We start from the raw sequence: 19,883 nt of genomic DNA, 5'->3' as shown, positions 1-19,883 counted from the left end.
ATTGATGAAAACCAGCCCACATTGTATAAATGCTAAATAGCACCTGAGAGATGACAATGAGCCAAAACAAAGACTCAAGTCCCATGGTAGTGTTGTACAGTGTGTCGCGGCGCCATCTAGGATGCAAATAAGGTACTGCAGCTGGAGGAAAATATCAGTCCATTATGTTTTTAAGCTCTATAAGTTACCTGTGGAAGCTATCCATCGCACACAAACACACACACACACACACACACACACACACACACACACACACACACACAAGCTGCTTACCATCACATATGTCACACAGCCAGCACGCGGGAACTCACAGACTCACAGACACTCTAAGGCAGAGACACGTGCTGAGCACTCATAAACACAGACAAGCATGTATGATGCAAAGTAGTGCACACTCTCAGACACACTCACACACCTAGTCAACACCACATTAGGTAGATCTTACATAAACATTCTCACTTCAGCCAACAGCTAGAGGAAGGCAAACTAAATACTGTAGGCTACCTAAAGGCATGGCCTGACTCAAACTGGAATTAAAGGTTCTCACGGCTGGGATGTTAACACACATAAACTCTCTCTCACACACACACACACACACACACACACAGAAAGACAAGCAAAAACACACACACACAGACAGACACACAGTCAGTGCATATCTGGCTTCTTTTGGACAGCCACTTGCTGAACCACAGAATGTTAAATAAACCAGCAGAGGAATTCCACTAAGTCAACACAGCCTGGGGATGAGTGCTCAGTGTGTGTGTGTGTGTGTGTGTGTGTGTGTGTGTGTGTGTGTGTGTGTGTGTGTGTGTGTGTGTGTGTGTGTGTGTGTGTGTGTGTGTGTGTGTAGAACTGAGAACAGAAATGTGCCTGTAGGGCAGTGAGGTAAACACACACACAAGCTCTGTTTAGATTCTACCTCTCTCACACTTTCTTTCTCTCTCTCTCTCTCTCTCTCTCTCTCTCTCTCTCTCTCTCTTTCTCTCTCTCACACACACACACTCACTCACAAACACACACACACAAACATGACTGCCTCTGTTTAGATTCTACCTGCCCATGGAATGCTCAGAATCCCACGGCCATGGTAACAGAACACCCGCCTGTAAATCTCTGTTCAACACCCTCACACACACACACACACACACACACACACACACACACACACACACACACACACACACACACACACACACACACACACACACAAATAAGTGATTTTAGAATGGAATGTGTGTCAATGCCCAGTGAAAACTGTTTCACAGCCCAGTGTTCTGAATTCAATATTGAGTGTTTCACTGTACGTATTCACCATGGAGAGATCATAATAAATAGAAAAACGAACTTTTAAGCCCGAAGTTGGAGCCGATCAAAAGTATACTGAGCACCACTGCCCTAACTTCATCGATATAGCCTATGCTAGCTAGACTGCTGTGAGATTCAAAGCCTGCAGTGCACACCCTGGGTTCCCAGGACCATGATATATTGATATTTATGCATATTTATTCAGAGACTGAAAAAGCCAACAGTGGTGCTTTGTGCCACAGACAGACTTGATTTGTGCCCGTGATGATTAGCGACACTTACTAACTTTGAGCACTAGATGGCGGTAGATAGCAACGAATGCTGTGGCAAAAAGACAGTGACGTCTATAGCGTCAACAGATTTTCCTGTCTGAGAAAAATAAACAATTACAACACATTCTCACAACTTATTTACAGATGAGTAACTGCATTTATTCGAACATGAATGGCAATCTATGAATATGAAATTATATTGAAAGCTGTTCGCCTTGTTTTTATGTCGTTTGTGTACACTATATAAAATAAAAACTTTAACCACAAGCAGGACGTGACGTAGTATTAGACGAAGGTAACGGCTTAGATACTTTACTTCCGGGTTGCACATGCGTTTACAGCAGGATGCGTAGTATCTCAGCAAATTAACACAATATTCAAGGGGTTAGAACAAATTACAGTGCTAATATGGGCAAATTAAATGTTGTAGTTTTGAGGTATCTGTCCAGAGATGACTTCCGTGTCCTCACAGCGGTAAGTAAATGTCCTGTTAGCGTTTTTATATTTTAATAACGCCCTCGGGCCGTGGTGGCCAGTAATAGTGTGTACTCTACATCGTGCCCACTCAAGCAGTTCTCTGGCCATCAATCGTTACTTATTAAGGTGTTGTTGGTCGTATTGGTTTGTAACTGTGACTGTTGCTCCATGCAGGTTGAGATGGGGATGAAAAACCATGAGGTAGTTCCAGTCAGTCTCATATCCTCCATCGCCAGCCTGCGTCACGGAGGCTGCAACAAGATCCTCAGAGAGCTCGTCAAGCACAAAATAGTGGCCTACGAGCGTACTAAGAGTAAGAACACTTACAATGCTTCGTTTAAACAGGTTCACCCTGAAATCAGTTTGCCACACATTTCCATTCCTCAAAACCTGAGTCTGTCACCACAGTAAATGCATTATGGAGGAATCTACAGGCCCCACATGAATTGTGTGTGTGTTTTTCCAGTGGTACATGGCTATCGTCTGAACTATGGGGGCTATGACTACCTGGCTTTGAAGACGTTCTGCTCTAGAGAAATACTCCTTTCTGTCGGGAACCAGATGGGAGTTGGGAAAGAGTCAGGTAAGAACTGACCAGAAACACACACACACTCAGGTAAGTACTAACCATCCACCCTGTCTCTCCAACACACACATAGGTAACATACCTCACACACAAACACACAATGAAGGTTACATATGTAACCACGGTTATGTGAGCTATATGGATCTGTGGTTACATACGTAACCTTCGTTATGTTTCACTATATTGGATTACTCACAAAATATTGTTATGCTAGAGGGACCTGGCCAGGTGAAGTCCCAGCACAGTCCCCAGAAGGGGAGGCGACGCCCAGGGCCGCTGAACCCACCGCAGAGGGAGGTTCCACATTTACCCGATTAGTACCTAGCAAAGGTGCAAGAGGAAGCCCAGCTGGCTGCAGCACAGATATCAGCGAGGGGCACTCCTCTCAGTAGGGCCCAGGACGCAGCCACACGTTGTGTTGAATGTGCCACCACAGATCCCAGCACTGGCCTGCCAGCCAGGCAATATGCTGTCGTAATCGTGTCCACGATCCAGTGAGAGAGCCTCTGCTTTGATAACCCAGCCCCCAGGACTCTCACCATAGCAGACAAAGAGCTGGTCTGTTGTTCTCACTGACTGTGTCCGCTCCACAAAGGCAGCCAGTTCCCGCACAGGGCACATCATGCTGGAGGGACCCCCACTCTGGGGGGTTGTAAGCAGACAGGATGAAGGGATGTTCACATGCCTGTCTGACAGAACCTCCGGGAGGAATGAAGAGTTGGGACGGAGATATATACTCCTCCCCCCGGGGTCCATCCGGTAGCACTCCGGTAGAACTTACTGAACGAGCATGAAACTCACCCACCCTCTTCATGGAAGTAATCGCTACCAAGAAAGCCACCTTCATAGAGAGATGTTTCAGGGAGGCAGACTCCAACGGTTCCTACGGAGGCTTTGCCAAAGCTGCCAAGACCACATCCAGATCCCAGCTCGTCATTGAGCGGGTCCTAGCTGGACGCAGGCGACGAACCCCCTTCATAAACCTGGAGACTAAGGAATGACGCTCCACTGGCCTGTCCACATAGCAGGTAGATATAGCAGCCAAATACCCACTCAGTCTAGAGGCTGCCAAGCCCTCATCCAAGTGAGACTGCAGGTATTGGAGGACATACTGTACCCCGCATGGCTCGGGCACAACCTCAATACCAGTACACCAAGAGCAGAACAACTATGCTGCGTTTGTAGCCGGCGCCCTTGCGCTCTGCATGGTGTTCATTACACCCTCCTGCAGTCCGAACATGGACCATTGGTGCCGTTCAGCGGCCAAGCCCACAGACTGAGGCGGTGCGGTCTCGAATGCCACAGAGTTCCCTGGTCTCGGGCAGTTGCCAAGGTGTCCCAGACACAGCGTTGTAGTGTGACGCTAACGAAACACAAGTACGACACACCCTCCACGTGGAAGATCCAGATCAACTGCTCGCAGCGAGTGGAGCGCTCAAGAGTTGGGACTGGCCATGTGGCCAGCTGCCCCAGGCTGCGAACAGCCAGTGAGTATACTTCCACGCAAGATATTACACTTACCAGTGAACTTCAGGAAGTTTGTACCTCAAACCATACGGACGCGTGCCGAGAAAATGAGAGAGCACGTGTGTCGCGGCCATGGGGTCTATATATAGGGGCGGACCCCAGCCATGACATGGGTGTACATGGGAGTAAATCTGTAAATCTACACCTCGGATGTATCCCTCCGCCACTGAGTGATACCAATATATTGGAGTGATCCAATTTAGTGAAACAACTCGGGCTTAATGGTAATGTTGTTGGATTTGAGTCTGAGTAGAATCGAGTGTCTGTTCTAGAGGTAAGTGGTTTGTATATTGTGTGGTGTTCATCCTGTAGATATCTACATCGTGGCCAGTCCAGAGGGGGAGCAGTACGCGCTGAAGCTCCACAGGCTGGGGAGGACCTCCTTCAGAAACCTGAAGAACAAGAGAGACTACCACAAACACAGGAAGAACATGTCCTGGCTTTACCTCTCACGCCTCTCGGCCATGAAGGAGTACGCTTACATGAAGGTACTTGGCACCGGCCTTCTTCTTCTGAAAACAAGACTCAGCCCTACTGTGAAGGGTGTACGGTGAAGTCCTGGTGACCATAGATAAGTTATTCAGCTGCTGGTGACATTGTGTCTCTGACAGCTTTATGTCTCTCCTCTCAGGCCCTGTACGAACGAGGGTTTCCTGTCCCTAAGCCCATTGACTATAACAGACACGCTGTGGTTATGGAGCTCATCAATGGATACCCACTGTTAGTAAAATACACACACCCTTTCTGTTTCTCTGCCCATCTTTCTCTCCCATCTGTTTCTCTTTACGTACCTGCTTCGCTCTTTTTCTTTTGACACACCTTTGTCTTTCTCTCGATCTTTCTGTCTCGCTTTCATATCACGTGTGCAATTCTAGCCCTCTGATTGGCTTATCTGTTTGTGGTCTGACTGATTGACAGCTGTCAGGTGCGTGAGCTGGAAGACCCGTCCTCCATGTACAATGATGTCATGGAGCTGATAGTGAAGCTGGCCAATCATGGCCTGATCCACGGGGACTTCAATGAGTTTAACCTGATGCTGGACGACCACGATCACGTGACCATGATCGACTTCCCCCAAATGGTGTCTACCACACACTTCAATGCAGAGTGGTGAGTCACACGCACACACACACTCATACCCTGTCACTGATGAGAACTGCACATGGAGAAAAGTTACATAGCTAGATAAACTTTCCTGTCTTGTCTACAGGTATTTTGACCGGGATGTGAAATGTATACGAGATTTCTTTGCCAAAAGATACAATTATGAGAGTGAGCTGTACCCAACCTTCAAAGACATCAGGTAATTCAGCATGTTTCCTATTATCTCTACCAGTGGGGCATTTGTCATGAGGGGGGGGGGGGGGGGGGTAGTGTGGTGGTGGGGAGGGAGGGAGGAAGGGTGGTGGGGAGGGAGGGAGGAAGTGTGGTGGGGAGGGAGGGAGGTAATGTGGTGGGTAGGGAGGGAGGTAGTGTGGTGGGTAGGGAGGGAGGTAGTGTGGTGGGTAGGGAGGGAGGTAGTGTGGTGGGGAGGGTGGGAGGTGGTGGGTAGGGAGGGTGGTGGTGGGTAGGGAGGGTGGTGGGTAGGGAGGGAGGTGGTGGGGAGGGAAGTAGTGTGGTGGGTGGGGAGGGAGGTAGTGTGGTGGTGGGGAGGGAGGGTGGTGGTGGGGAGGGAGGGAGGTGGTGGGTAGGGAGGGAGGTGGTATGGTGGTGGGTGGGGGGGCTAGGGTGGTGGGTAGGGAGGTGGTATGGTGGTGGGTGGGTGGGGGGGGCTAGGGTGGTGGGTAGGGAGGTGGTATGGTGGTGGGTGGGTGGGGGGGGGGCTAGGGTGGTGGGTAGGGAGGTAGTGTGGTGGTGGGTGGGTGGGGAGGGAGGTAGTGTGGTTGGTAGGGAGGGAGGGAGCTAGTGTGGTGGGGAGGGAGGGAGGTAGTGTGGTGGGAGGGAGGGAGGGAGGTGGTGGGAGGGAGGTGGTGGGTGGGTGGGTAGGGAGGGAGGGAGGTAGTGTGGTGGGTAGGGAGGTAGGTAGTGTGGTGGGTAGGGAGGGAGGGAGGTAGTGTGGTGGTGGGTAGGGAGGGAGTGTGGTGGTGGTGGGTAGGGAGGGAGGGAGGGTGGTGGTGGGTAGGGAGGGAGGGAGGTAGTGTGGTGGTGGGTGGGGAGGGAGGTAGTGTGGTGGTGGGTGGGGAGGGAGGTAGTGTGGTGGGTGGGGAGGGAGGTGGTGGGGAGGGAGGGAGGTAGTGTGGTGGTGGGTGGGGAGGGAGGTGGTGGGGAGGGAGGGAGGTAGTGTGGTGGTGGGTGGGGAGGGGGAGTGTGGTGGTGGGTGGGGAGGGAGGTAGTGTGGTGGTGGGTGGGGAGGGAGGTAGTGTGGTGGTGGGTGGGGAGGGAGGTAGTGTGGTGGGTGGGGAGGGAGGTAGTGTGGTGTGGTGGGTGGGGAGGGAGGTAGTGTGGTGGGTAGGGAGGGAGGGAGGTAGTGTGGTGGGTAGGGAGGTAGTGTGGTGGGTAGGGAGGGAGGGAGGTAGTGTGGTGGGTAGGGAGGGAGGTAGTGTGGTGGGGAGGGAGGTAGTGTGGTGGTGGGTGGGGAGGGAGGTAGTGTGGTGGTGGGTGGGGAGGGAGGGAGGTAGTGTGGTGGGTGGGGAGGGAGGGAGGTAGGTAGTGTGGTGGGGGGGAGGGAGGTAGTGTGGTGGTGGGGAGGGAGGTAGGGTGGTGGGGAGGGAGGTAGTGTGGTGGGTGGGGAGGGAGGGAGGTAGTGTGGTGGGTGGGTAGGGAGGGAGGTAGTGTGGTGGGTGGGTGGGGAGGGAGGTAGTGTGGTGGTGGGTGGGGAGGTAGTGTGGTGGTGGGTGGGGAGGGAGGTAGTGTGGTGGGTGGGGAGGGAGGTAGTGTGGTGGGTGGGGAGGGAGGTAGTGTGGTGGTGGGTGGGGAGGTAGTGTGGTGGGGAGGAAGGGAGGGAGGTAGTGTGGTGGGGAGGGAGGTAGTGTGGTGGGTGGGGAGGTAGGGTGGTGGGTGGGGAGGGAGGTAGGGTGGGGAGGTAGGTAGGGTGGTGGGTAGGGAGGGAGGTAGTGTGGTGGTAGGGAGGGAGGGAGGGAGGGAGCTAGTGTGGTGGGTGGGGAGCGAGGGAGGTAGTGTGGGGAGGGAGGGAGCTAGTGTGGTGGGTGGGGAGGGAGGGAGCTAGTGTGGTGGGTGGGGAGGGAGGTAGTGTGGTGGGTGGGTGGGGAGGTAGTGTGGTGGTGGGTGGGGAGGTAGTGTGGTGGTGGGTGGGGAGGGAGGTAGTGTGGTGGGTGGGGAGGGAGGGAGGTAGTGTGGTGGGTGGGGAGGGAGGGAGCTAGTGTGGTGGGTGGGGAGGGAGGGAGGTAGTGTGGTGGGTGGGTGGGGAGGTAGTGTGGTGGTGGGTGGGGAGGTAGTGTGGTGGTGGGTGGGGAGGGAGGTAGTGTGGTGGGTGGGGAGGGAGGTAGTGTGGTGTGGTGGGTGGGGAGGGAGGTAGTGTGGTGGGTAGGGAGGGAGGGAGGGAGTGTGGTGTGGTGGGTGGGGAGGGAGGTAGTGTGGTGGGTAGGGAGGGAGGGAGGTAGTGTGGTGGGTAGGGAGGTAGTGTGGTGGGTAGGGAGGGAGGGAGGTAGTGTGGTGGGTAGGGAGGGAGGTAGTGTGGTGGGGAGGGAGGTAGTGTGGTGGTAGGGAGGGAGGGAGGTAGTGTGGTGGTGGGTGGGGAGGGAGGGAGGGAGGTAGTGTGGTGGGTGGGGAGGGAGGGAGGTAGGTAGTGTGGTGGGGAGGGAGGGAGGTAGTGTGGTGGTGGGGAGGGAGGTAGTGTGGTGGTGGGGAGGGAGGTAGGGTGGTGGGGAGGGAGGTAGTGTGGTGGGTGGGGAGGGAGGGAGGTAGTGTGGTGGGTGGGTAGGGAGGGAGGTAGTGTGGTGGGTGGGTGGGGAGGGAGGTAGTGTGGTGGTGGGTGGGGAGGTAGTGTGGTGGTGGGTGGGGAGGGAGGTAGTGTGGTGGGTGGGGAGGGAGGTAGTGTGGTGGGTGGGGAGGGAGGTAGTGTGGTGGTGGGTGGGGAGGGAGGTAGTGTGGTGGTGGGTGGGGAGGTAGTGTGGTGGTGGGTGGGGAGGGAGGTAGTGTGGTGGGTGGGTGGGGAGGGAGGTAGTGTGGTGGGTGGGGAGGGAGGTAGTGTGGTGGTGGGTGGGGAGGTAGTGTGGTGGGGAGGGAGGTAGTGTGGTGGGGAGGGAGGTAGTGTGGTGGGTGGGGAGGTAGGGTGGTGGGTGGGGAGGGGGAGGTAGTGTGGTGGTGGGTGGGGAGGTAGGGTGGTGGGTAGGGAGGGAGGTGGTGGGTAGGGAGGGAGGGAGGGAGGTAGTGTGGTGGGTGGGGAGCGAGGGAGGTAGGTGGGGAGGGAGGGAGCTAGTGTGGTGGGTGGGGAGGGAGGTAGTGTGGTGGGTGGGGAGGGAGGGAGCTAGTGTGGTGTGGTGGGGTGGGTGGGGAGGTAGTGTGGTGGTGGGTGGGGAGGTAGTGTGGTGGTGGGTGGGGAGGGAGGTAGGTGGTGGGTGGGGAGGTAGTGTGGTGGTGGTGGGTGGGGAGGGAGGGAGGTAGTGTGGTGGGTGGGTGGGGAGGTAGTGTGGTGGGTGGGTGGGGAGGTAGTGTGGTGGTGGGTGGGGAGGTAGTGTGGTGGTGGGTGGGGAGGGAGGTAGTGTGGTGGGTGGGGAGGGAGGGAGGTAGTGTGGTGGGTGGGTGGGGAGGTAGTGTGGTGGTGGGTGGGGAGGTAGTGTGGTGGTGGGTGGGGAGGGAGGTAGTGTGGTGGGTGGGGAGGGAGGTAGTGTGGTGTGGTGGGTGGGGAGGGAGGTGGTGTGGTGGGTAGGGAGGGAGGTAGTGTGGTGGGTGGGGAGGGAGGGAGGTAGTGTGGTGGGGAGGGAGGTAGTGTGGTGGTGGGTGGGGAGGGAGGGAGGTAGTGTGGTGGTGGGTGGGGAGGGAGGGAGGTAGTGTGGTGGGTGGGGGGGGAGGGAGGGAGGTAGTGTGGTGGGTGGGGAGGGAGGGAGGTAGTGTGGTGGGGAGGGAGGGAGGTAGTGTGGTGGGGAGGGAGGGAGGTAGTGTGGTGGTGGGGAGGGAGGTAGTGTGGTGGGTGGGTGGGGAGGGAGGTAGTGTGGTGGGTGGGTGGGGAGGGAGGTAGTGTGGTGGGTGGGTGGGGAGGGAGGTAGTGTGGTGGTGGGTGGGGAGGGAGGTAGTGGGGTGGGGAGGTAGTGTGGTGGTGGGTGGGGAGGGAGGTAGTGTGGTGGGTAGGAAGGGAGGGAGGTAGTGTGGTGGGTAGGGAGGGAGGTAGGGTGGTGGGTGGGGAGGGAGGTAGGGTGGTGGGTGGGGAGGGAGGTAGGGTGGTGGGTAGGGTGGTGGGTAGGGAGGGAGGTAGTGTGGTGGTGTGGTGGGGAGGGAGGGAGGTAGTGTGGTGGGGAGGGAGGGAGGGAGGGAGGTAGGGTGGTGGGGAGGGAGGTAGTGTGGTGGGTGGGTGGGGAGGGAGGTAGTGTGGTGGGTGGGTGGGGAGGGAGGTAGTGTGGTGGGTGGGTGGGGAGGGAGGTAGTGTGGTGGTGGGTGGGGAGGGAGGTAGTGGGGTGGGTGGGGAGGGAGGTAGTGTGGTGGTGGGTGGGGAGGGAGGTAGTGTGGTGGGTAGGAAGGGAGGGAGGTAGTGTGGTGGGTAGGAAGGGAGGGAGGTAGTGTGGTGGGTAGGGAGGTAGTGTGGTGGGTGGGTGGGGAGGGAGGTGTGGTGGTGGGTGGGGAGGGAGGTAGTGTGGTGGGTAGGAAGGGAGGGAGGTAGTGTGGTGGGTAGGGAGGTAGTGTGGTGGGTGGGTGGGTGGGGAGGGAGGTAGGTAGGGTGGTGGGTGGGGAGGGAGGTAGGGTGGTAGGTAGGGTGGTGGGTAGGGAGGGAGGTAGTGTGGTGGTAGGGAGGGAGGGAGGGAGCTAGTGTGGTGGGTGGGGAGGGAGCTAGTGTGGTGGGTGGGGAGGGAGCTAGTGTGGTGGGTGGGGAGGGAGGGAGGTAGTGTGGGGAGGGAGGGAGGTAGTGTGGTGGTGGGGAGGGAGGGAGCTAGTGTGGTGGGTGGGGAGGGAGGTAGTGTGGTGGGTGGGGAGGGAGGGAGGTGGTGGGTGGGGAGGGAGGGAGGTAGTGTGGTGGGTGGGGAGGGAGGTAGTGTGGTGGGTGGGGAGGGAGGTTGTGGTGGTGGGTAGGGAGGGAGGTTGTGGTGGTGGGTAGGGAGGGAGGTAGTGTGGTGGGAGGGAGGGAGGTAGTGTGGTGGGTGGGGAGGGAGGGAGGTGGTGTGGTGGTGGGTGGGGAGGGAGGTAGGGTGGTGGGGAGGTAGTGTGGTGAGTGGGGAGGGTAGTGTGGTGGGTGGGTGGGTGGGTGGGGAGGGAGGGAGGTAGTGTGGTGGGGAGGGAGGTAGTGTGGTGGGTAGGGAGGGAGGTAGTGTGGTGGGTAGGGAGGGAGGGAGGTAGTGTGGTGGGTAGGGAGGGAGGGAGGTAGTGTGGTGGGTAGGGAGGGAGGGAGGTAGTGTGGTGGGTAGGGAGGGAGGGAGGGAGGTAGGGTGGTGGGGAGGGAGGTAGTGTGGTGAGTGGGGAGGGAGGGAGGTAGTGTGGTGGGTGGGGAGGGAGGGAGGTGGTGTGGTGGTGGGTTTGGAGGGAGGTAGGGTGGTGGGGAGGGAGGTAGTGTGGTGAGTGGGGAGGGAGGGAGGTAGTGTGGTGAGTGGGGAGGGAGGGAGGTAGTGTGGTGGGTGGGGAGGGAGGGAGGTAGTGTGGTGGGTGGGGAGGGAGGGTAGTGTGGTGGGTAGTGTGGTGGTGGGTGGGGAGGGAGGTAGTGTGGTGGGTGGGGAGGGAGGTAGTGTGGTGGGTGGGTGGGGAGGGAGGTAGTGTGGTGGGTGGGTGGGGAGGGAGGTAGTGTGGTGGGTGGGTGGGTGGGTGGGGAGGGAGGGAGGTAGTGTGGTGGGTGGGGAGGGAGGTAGTGTGGTGGGTAGGGAGGGAGGTAGTGTGGTGGGTAGGGAGGGAGGGAGGTAGTGTGGTGGGTAGGGAGGGAGGGAGGTAGTGTGGTGGGTAGGGAGGTAGTGTGGTGGGTAGGGAGGGAGGGAGGTAGTGTGGTGGGTAGGGAGGGAGGGAGGTGGTGTGGTGGTGGGTGGGGAGGGAGGTAGGGTGGTGGGGAGGGAGGTAGTGTGGTGAGTGGGGAGGGAGGGAGGTAGTGTGGTGGTGGGTGGGGAGGGAGGTAGTGTGGTGGGTGGGGAGGGAGGTAGTGTGGTGGGTGGGTGGGGAGGGAGGTAGTGTGGTGGGTGGGTGGGGAGGGAGGGAGGTAGTGTGGTGGGTGGGGAGGGAGGGAGGTAGTGTGGTGGGTGGGGAGGGAGGGAGGTAGTGTGGTGGGTGGGGAGGGAGGTAGTGTGGTGGGTGGGGAGGGAGGTAGTGTGGTGGGTAGGGAGGGAGGGAGGTAGTGTGGTGGGTAGGGAGGGAGGGAGGTAGTGTGGTGGGTGGGTGGGTGGGTGGGGAGGGAGGGAGGTAGTGTGGTGGGTGGGGAGGGAGGTAGTGTGGTGGGTAGGGAGGGAGGTAGTGTGGTGGGTAGGGAGGGAGGGAGGTAGTGTGGTGGGTAGGGAGGGAGGGAGGTAGTGTGGTGGGTAGGGAGGTAGTGTGGTAGTGTGGTGGTGGGTGGGGAGGGAGGTAGTGTGGTGGGTGGGGAGGGAGGTAGTGTGGTGGGTGGGTGGGGAGGGAGGTAGTGTGGTGGGTGGGTGGGGAGGGAGGTAGTGTGGTGGGTGGGTGGGTGGGTGGGGAGGGAGGGAGGTAGTGTGGTGGGTGGGGAGGGAGGGAGGTAGTGTGGTGGGTGGGGAGGGAGGGAGGTAGTGTGGTGGGTAGGGAGGGAGGTAGTGTGGTGGGTAGGGAGGGAGGGAGGTAGTGTGGTGGGTAGGGAGGGAGGGAGGTAGTGTGGTGGGTGGGTGGGTGGGTGGGGAGGGAGGGAGGTAGTGTGGTGGGTGGGGAGGGAGGTAGTGTGGTGGGTAGGGAGGGAGGTAGTGTGGTGGGTAGGGAGGGAGGGAGGTAGTGTGGTGGGTAGGGAGGGAGGGAGGTAGTGTGGTGGGTAGGGAGGTAGTGTGGTGGGTAGGGAGGGAGGGGGAGGTGGTAGGGAGGGAGGGAGGTGGTGGTGGTGGGTGGGGAGGGAGGTAGGGTGGTGGGGAGGGAGGTAGTGTGGTGAGTGGGGAGGGAGGGAGGTAGTGTGGTGGGTGGGTGGGGAGGGAGGTAGTGTGGTGGGTGGGTGGGGAGGGAGGTAGTGTGGTGGGTGGGTGGGGAGGGAGGTAGTGTGGTGGTGGGTGGGGAGGGAGGTAGTGTGGTGGTGGGTGGGGAGGGAGGTAGGGTGGTGGGTGGGTGGGGAGGGAGGTAGTGTGGTGGGTGGGTGGGGAGGGAGGTAGTGTGGTGGGTGGGTGGGGAGGGAGGTAGTGTGGTGGGTGGGTGGGGAGGGAGGTAGTGTGGTGGGTGGGTGGGGAGGGAGGTAGTGTGGTGGGTGGGTGGGGAGGGAGGTAGTGTGGTGGTGGGTGGGGAGGGAGGTAGGGTGGTGGGTGGGGAGGGAGGGAGGTGGTGGTGGGTAGGGGGAGGGAGGTAGTGTGGTGGTGGGTGGGGAGGGAGGTAGGGTGGTGGGTGGGGAGGGAGGGAGGTAGTGTGGTGGGTAGGAAGGGAGGGAGGTAGTGTGGTGGGTAGGAAGGGAGGGAGGTAGTGTGGTGGGTAGGAAGGGAGGGAGGTAGTGTGGTGGGTGGGTGGGGAGGGAGGTAGTGTGGTGGTGGGTGGGGAGGGAGGTAGTGTGGTGGTGGGTGGGGAGGGAGGTAGGGTGGTGGGTGGGGAGGGAGGGAGGTAGTGTGGTGGGTAGGAAGGGAGGGAGGTAGTGTGGTGGGTAGGAAGGGAGGGAGGTAGTGTGGTGGGTGGGGAGGGAGGGAGGTAGTGTGGTGGGTGGGTGGGGAGGGAGGTAGTGTGGTGGGTGGGTGGGGAGGGAGGTAGTGTGGTGGTGGGTGGGGAGGGAGGTAGTGTGGTGGTGGGTGGGGAGGGAGGTAGGGTGGTGGGTGGGGAGGGAGGGAGGTAGTGTGGTGGGTAGGAAGGGAGGGAGGTAGTGTGGTGGGTAGGAAGGGAGGGAGGTAGTGTGGTGGGTAGGAAGGGAGGGAGGTAGTGTGGTGGGTGGGTGGGGAGGGAGGTAGTGTGGTGGTGGGTGGGGAGGGAGGTAGTGTGGTGGTGGGTGGGGAGGGAGGTAGGGTGGTGGGTAGGTAGGGTGGTGGGTAGGAAGGGAGGGAGGTAGTGTGGTGGGTAGGGAGGGAGGTAGTGTGGTGGGTGGGTGGGGAGGGAGGTAGTGTGGTGGGTGGGTGGGGAGGGAGGGAGGTAGTGTGGTGGTGGGTGGGGAGGGAGGGAGGTAGTGTGGTGGTGGGTGGGGAGGGAGGTAGTGTGGTGGTGGGTGGTGAGGGAGGTAGGGTGGTGAGGGAGGTAGGGTGGGAGGGAGGTAGTGTGGTGGGTAGGGAGGGAGGTAGGTAGTGTGGTGGGTAGGGAGGGAGGGAGGTAGTGTGGTGGGTAGGGAGGGAGGGAGGTAGTGTGGTGGTAGGGAGGGAGGGAGGTAGTGTGGTGGTAGGGAGGGAGGGAGGTAGTGTGGTGGGTAGGGAGGGAGGGAGGTAGTGTGGTGGTAGGGAGGGAGGGAGGGAGGTAGTGTGGTGGTAGGGAGGTAGTGTGGTGGGTAGGGAGGGAGGTAGTGTGGTGGGTAGGGAGGGAGGTAGTGTGGTGGGTGGGTGGGGAGGGAGGGAGGTAGTGTGGTGGGTGGGTGGGGAGGGAGGGAGGTAGTGTGATGGGTGGGTGGGGAGGGAGGGAGGTCGTGTGTTGAGTAGGGAGGGAGGGAGGTCGTGTGTTGAGTAGGGAGGTAGTGTGGTGGGTGGGGAGGGAGGGAGGTAGTGTGTGAATGTGACTCAACCTGTCTTTGTCCTCTAGACGTTCCGTTTCTCTGGACGTTGAGATCTCAGCCAGCGGCTTCACCAAAGACTTTGAGAGAGACGCAGCATTGCTTGATCCTAAAGGACCAGATGAGGAGGAGGAGGACGAGGGAGAGGAGGACGAGGGAGAGGAGGACGAAGGAGAGGAAGAGGAGGATAGGGAGAATACAATGGACATGGAGGAGTATAGGCATGCTATATTGGAACTGGAGGGGCTCAAAGTCAGTGACACAGAGATACACACTGAGACAGGAAACAAGGATGGAGAGAGAGACCCAGGGAGAGGGGGAGGAGAACAGAGAGAGACTGATCCAGAGGCTGTGATGGGTGGTCTTGGTGAAGAGAGGGAAAAGGAGGAAGAGGATGTGTGTCCTGAGCTGGTCGACCTCTCCTCCTCCAACAGAGAATTCAAACCTTTCAGGTACAGATCACACACGCACCTCCGTGTTTCACTTCACACACGCACCTCCGTGTCTCTTCACACACGCACCTCCGTGTCTCTTCACACACGCACCTCCGTGTCTCTTCACACACGCACCTCCGTGTGCCTTCACACACGCACCTCCGTGTGCCTTCACACACGCACCTCCGTGTGCCTTCACACACGCACCTCCGTGTGCCTTCACACACGCAGTCATTAAAACTCGTTTTTCAACAACTCCACAAATTTCTTGTTAACAAACTATAGTTTTGGCAAGTCGGTTAGGACATCTACTTTGTGCATGACACAAGTCATTTTTCCAACAATTGTTTACAGTGAATTATAAGTTAAATACTCTGTCTGTATCTCAATTCCAGTGGGTCAGAAGTTTACATACACTAAGTTGACTGTGCCTTTTAAACAGCTTGGAAAATTCCAGAAAATTATGTCATGGCTTTAGAAGCTTCTGATAGGCTAATTGACATCATTTGAGTCAGTTGGAGGTGTACCTGTGGATGTATTTCAAGGTCTACCTTCAAACTCAGTGCCTCTTTGCTTGACATCATGGGGAAATCAAAATAAATCAGCCAAGACCTCAGAACAAAATTGTAGACCTCCACAAGTCTGGTTCATCCCTGGGAGAAATTTCCAAACACCTGAAGGTACCACGTTCATCTGTACAAACAAGAGTATGCAAGTATAAACACCATGGGACCACCAGCCATCATACCGCTCAGGAAGGAGATGCGTTCTGTCTCCTAGAGATGAATGTATTTTGGTGCGAAAAGTGCAAATCAATCCCAGAAGAGCAGCAAAGGACCTTGTGAAGATGCTGGAGGAAACCGGTACAAAAGTATCTATATCCACAATAAAACGAGTCCTATATCGACATAACCTGAAAGGCCGCTCAGCGAGGAAGAAGCCACTGCTCCAAAACCGCCATAAAAAAGCCAGACTGCGGTTTGCAACTGCACATGGGGACAAAGATTGTACTTTTCAAATCAATTCAAATGTTTTTATATAGCCCTTCTTACATCAGCTGATATCTCAAAGTGCTGTACACAAACCCAGCCTAAAACCCCAAACAGCAAGAAATGCAAGTGTAGAAGCACGATGGCTAGGGAAAAACTACCTAGAAAGGCCAAAACCTAGGAAGAAACCTAGAGAGGAACCAGGCCATGATGGGTGGCCAGTCCTCTTCTGGCTGTGCCGGGTGGAGATTATAACAGAACATGGCTAAGATGTTCATAAATGACCAGCATAGTCCAATAATAATAATCACAGTGGTTGTCGAGGGTGCAGCAAGTCAGCACCTCGGGAGTAAATGTCAGTTGGCTTTTCATAGCCGATCATTAAGAGTATCTCTACCGCTCCTGCTGTCTCTAGAGAGTTGAAAACAGCAGGTCTGGGACAGGTAGCACTTCCGGTGAACAGGTCAGGGTTCCATAGCCGCAGGCAGAACAGTTGAAACTGGAGCAGCAGCACGGCCAGGTGGACTGGGAACAGCAAGGAGTCATCATGCCAGGTAGTCCTGAGGCATGGTCCTAGGGCTCAGGTCCTCCAAAAGAGAGAATTAGAGAGAGCATACTTAAATTCACACAGGACACCAGATAAGACAGAAGAAGTACTCCAGATATAACAAACTGACCCTAGCCCCCCCGACACATGAACTACTGCAGCATAAATACTGGAGGCTGAGACAGGAGGGGTCAGGAGACACTGTGGCCCCATTCGATGATACCCCCGGACAGGGCCAAACAGGCAGGATATAACCCCACCCACTTTGCCAAAGCACAACCCCCACACCACTAGAGGGATATCTTCAACCACCAACTTACCATCCGGAGACAAGGCCGAGAATAGCCCACTAAGGTCTCCGCCACGGCACAATCCAAGGGGGGGCTCCAACCCAGACAGGAAGATCACGTCAGTGACTCAACCCACTCAAGTGACGCACCCCTCCTAGGGACGGCATGGAAGAGCTCCAGTAAGCCAGTGACTCAGCCCCTGTAATAGGGTTAGCGGCAGAGAATCCCAGTTTAAAGAGGGGAACCGGCCAGGAAGAGACAGCAAGGGCGGTTCGTTGCTCCAGAGCCTTTCTGTTCACCTTCACACTCCTGGGCCAGACTACACTCAATCATATGACCCACTGAAGAGATGAGTCTTCAGTAAAGACTTTTCCTCTGGTCTCATGAAACAAAAATAGAACTGTTTGGCCATAATGATCATCGTTATGTTTAAAGGAAAAGGGTGAGGCTTGCAAGCAGAACACCACCATCCCAACCGTGAAGCACAGAGGTGGCAGTATCATGTTGTGGGGGTTCTTTGCTGCAGGTGGGTCTGGTGCACTTCACCAAATAGATGGCATCATGAGGAAAAAAAATATGTGGGCATATTCAAGCAACATCTCAAGACATTAGTCAGGAAGTTAAAGCTTGGTCGCAAATGGGTCTTCCAAATGGACAATGACCCCAAGCATACTTCCAAAGTTGTGGCAAGGTATTGGAGTGGCCATCACAAAGCCCTGACTTCAATCCAATAGAAAATTTGTGGGCAGAACTGAAAAAGCATGTGTGAGCAAGGAGGCCTACAAACCTGACTCAGTTACACCAGCTCTGTCAGGAGGAATGGGCCAAAATTCACCCAACTTATTGTGGGAAGCTTGTGGAAGGCTACCCAAAACGTTTGACCCAAGTAAAACAATTTAAAGGCAATGCTACCAAATACTAATTGAGTGCATGTAAACTTCTGACCCACTGGGAATGTGATGAAATAAATAAAAGCTGAAATAAATCATTCTCTCCATTATTCTGACATTTCACATTCTTTAAATAAAGTGGTGATCCTAACTGACCTAAAACAGGACATTTTTACTAGGATTAAATGTCAGGAATTGTGAAACTGAGTTTAAATGTATTTGGCTAAGGTGTATGTAAACTTCCGACTTCAACTGTATGTCAGTGTGTCATTCTCCACCACTTGAGCCACATCTGACATATCGATCTGTTTCCTTTGCTTGGTGATCATGTTAATGTCCAGTGATCTCTTCTCCACAGAGACTCAGACAGCCTGCTTCATGTGGTTGAGCACAGCAGGAGGAGGACGGACAGTGAGGCTACCGCCGGCAGTGTAGGCAGCTGCTCTACTATACCACCGGTCAGTACACACACTCTCTTACATGGTTAAACACGCATACACTGACACAGTCACTCACACGCAATCCTTCCACTAATGTATGTATTGTTGTTGTAGGAGGTGGTTCGTGCAAAGGTGCGGAGACAGCTTAGTAAGCAGCAGAAAGCAGCTCAGAGGAGACGACTGATAAAGGGAGAATCTAACCTGGTCACTGCAGAGAGGAGAGAGAATCAGAGTAACATCAAATCTAGTCTGGAGACTGATGGCTTCTGGGGCTGAGAGGGACGTACGTAATGGAGTGCGAGTCAAGTGTGTGTGAGTACCTGGTCACAAGGACAACAGAACATGATGAGAACATGAACCACATTGGCGATGAGAGGAAAGGGGCCCTGTTGGAAGGCCTCTCTCCCAGCGACGAGCCCCCAGCGTTGGGTCATGTTTTGTATCTACTGCAGTGTGAATACTTTCAATAAAGATAACTTTTTAATATGATAATGAGTCCAGGTGTGTTCACAATATACACAGTGTACAAAACATTAGGAACACCTAACTAATAATGAGTTGCCCCCCTTTTTGCCCTCAGAACAGCCTCAATTTGTTGGGGCATGAAAGCGTTCCATATTGATGCTGGCCCATGTTGACTCCAATGCTTCCCACAGTTGTCAAGTTGGCTGGATGTCCTTTGGGTGGTGGACCGTTCTTGATACACAGTGGAAACTGTTGAGCATGAAAACCCAGCAGCGTTGCAGTTCTTGACACACTCAAACCATGCGCCCAGCACCTACTACTATACCCCATTCAACGCCACTTACATATGTTCACCCTCTGAATGGCACACATTACAGTGACTCCCTATAGAGCCCTATATTCTCTGTCTGACCACTGGGATTAGGCAGCTGCCGAGGAGAGGGGAGGGGGGCTGCATACCAACATCAGGCCTCAGTGTGAGGGGAGCTAATTAGCAGGGCTCGTGACAAAGGTGGAGCACTTCAGAGGAGAACCTCTGGGAAGGGCTTCACATGAGAGGGAGAGAGGGGAGGAGGAGAGAGAAAAGCGTTGTTCTTGGGAAGTGCACTCTTAATCCTATTTAATTTCAAAATTTTTGAGTGGAGTTGTCTCGAGGAGTTTCCCACTGCTTGCTGCTTTGTCCATGGAGCGTGGTTTGAACTAGTTTTAGCGTGTGTGTGTGTTTTAGCCAGACTAAGTGTGTGTGTGTGAGCGAGAGTCAGTCCTGTGTGTGAACTGGACTGAGTGAGCCGGAAGACTGAGGTTGAATAGGATGAGCTATGTTTGGGATTCTCCATAAGATATCATGAGATCACACCTTCTGTCCCCAAGGGACTTCGGTACCAGCCTCAAGGACTGTGAGTAACTATTCATACACACAGAGACACACATCATTCTCAGACGTCTGGGCTTGAGCATGTAACTGATGTCACCTGTAGTTGAGTCAGTGTGATGGTCACACTCAGACCATGCTTTCGGTGTTGCATAAGGCTGTTTAATACAGGAATTTATATACATTTTATATAGGCAATCATTGCATTTAGTCACTCAAGCAGACATAGGGTCAGAGAAATCTCAATTGAATTGCTTTTTATCACTGGAATAATGTAAGTTTGGGAAAGCATAGTTGAAAAGGCTGATTGAGTAGATAGATAGATGCTTGTTAACCCAGACAGAACGGTCATCTCTGCATTGATTAAGAGAGATAGATCTACAGTCCATTCCAACAGTATCCACTTCATACCCTTATTAAGTCAGATAGAGGTTCTGTAGAGTAGCATTGTGGTGCTGAGTCTAGCTGACTTCCTATTGTATTGTTCTGGGCTCTCGATTTCTGTCGTTATTGAAACTCTAAATCACCCTGACCTCTTATCACCTGAACCCAGTTGTGTAAAGTACTTAGGTAGTACTTTAAGTATTTTTTACTAAAGTAGTTTTTGGGGTATCTGTACTTTACTTTACTATTTATATTTTTGACAACATCTCTGGGCATCCATACTGCCTCTGATCTGGCGGACTTATTAAACACAAATGCTTCATTTTTAAATGATTTTGCGTGATGTAGTGTGCCCCAAGCTATCCGTAAGAAGAAATTGTGCTGTCTGGTTTGCATAATACACTGTAAGCACTTTGAAATTATTTATACTTTTACTTTTGATACTTCAGTATATTTTTGCAATTACATTTACTTTTGATACTTAAGTATATTTAAAACCAAA

At 55.1% G+C, this 19,883-nt stretch overlaps 1 protein-coding gene across 1 annotated transcript; it reads left to right on the top strand.

Annotated features, from left to right (window-relative positions):
- The first annotated feature begins 1,880 nt into the window (after nucleotides 1-1,880).
- On the top strand, nucleotides 1,881-18,141 carry LOC139389936 (RIO kinase 2 (yeast)). Its single transcript, XM_071136970.1, has 10 exons — nucleotides 1,881-2,054; nucleotides 2,232-2,370; nucleotides 2,524-2,640; nucleotides 4,483-4,658; nucleotides 4,802-4,890; nucleotides 5,089-5,280; nucleotides 5,381-5,473; nucleotides 14,101-14,523; nucleotides 17,580-17,679; nucleotides 17,776-18,141. The coding sequence occupies exons 1-10, from the start codon at nucleotides 1,989-1,991 to the stop codon at nucleotides 17,935-17,937; spliced, it is 1,557 nt and encodes a 518-aa protein (XP_070993071.1). The 5' UTR covers nucleotides 1,881-1,988; the 3' UTR covers nucleotides 17,938-18,141.
- Nucleotides 18,142-19,883: the final 1,742 nt, after the last annotated feature.

The sequence above is a fragment of the Oncorhynchus clarkii genome, chromosome 30 (genome assembly GCF_045791955.1).
Source record: "Oncorhynchus clarkii lewisi isolate Uvic-CL-2024 chromosome 30, UVic_Ocla_1.0, whole genome shotgun sequence".
Classification (NCBI taxonomy): Eukaryota; Metazoa; Chordata; class Actinopteri; order Salmoniformes; family Salmonidae; genus Oncorhynchus; species Oncorhynchus clarkii.
The sequence above is the reverse complement of the archived record's forward strand: the minus strand, read 5'-3'. Positions and strand labels throughout refer to the sequence as shown.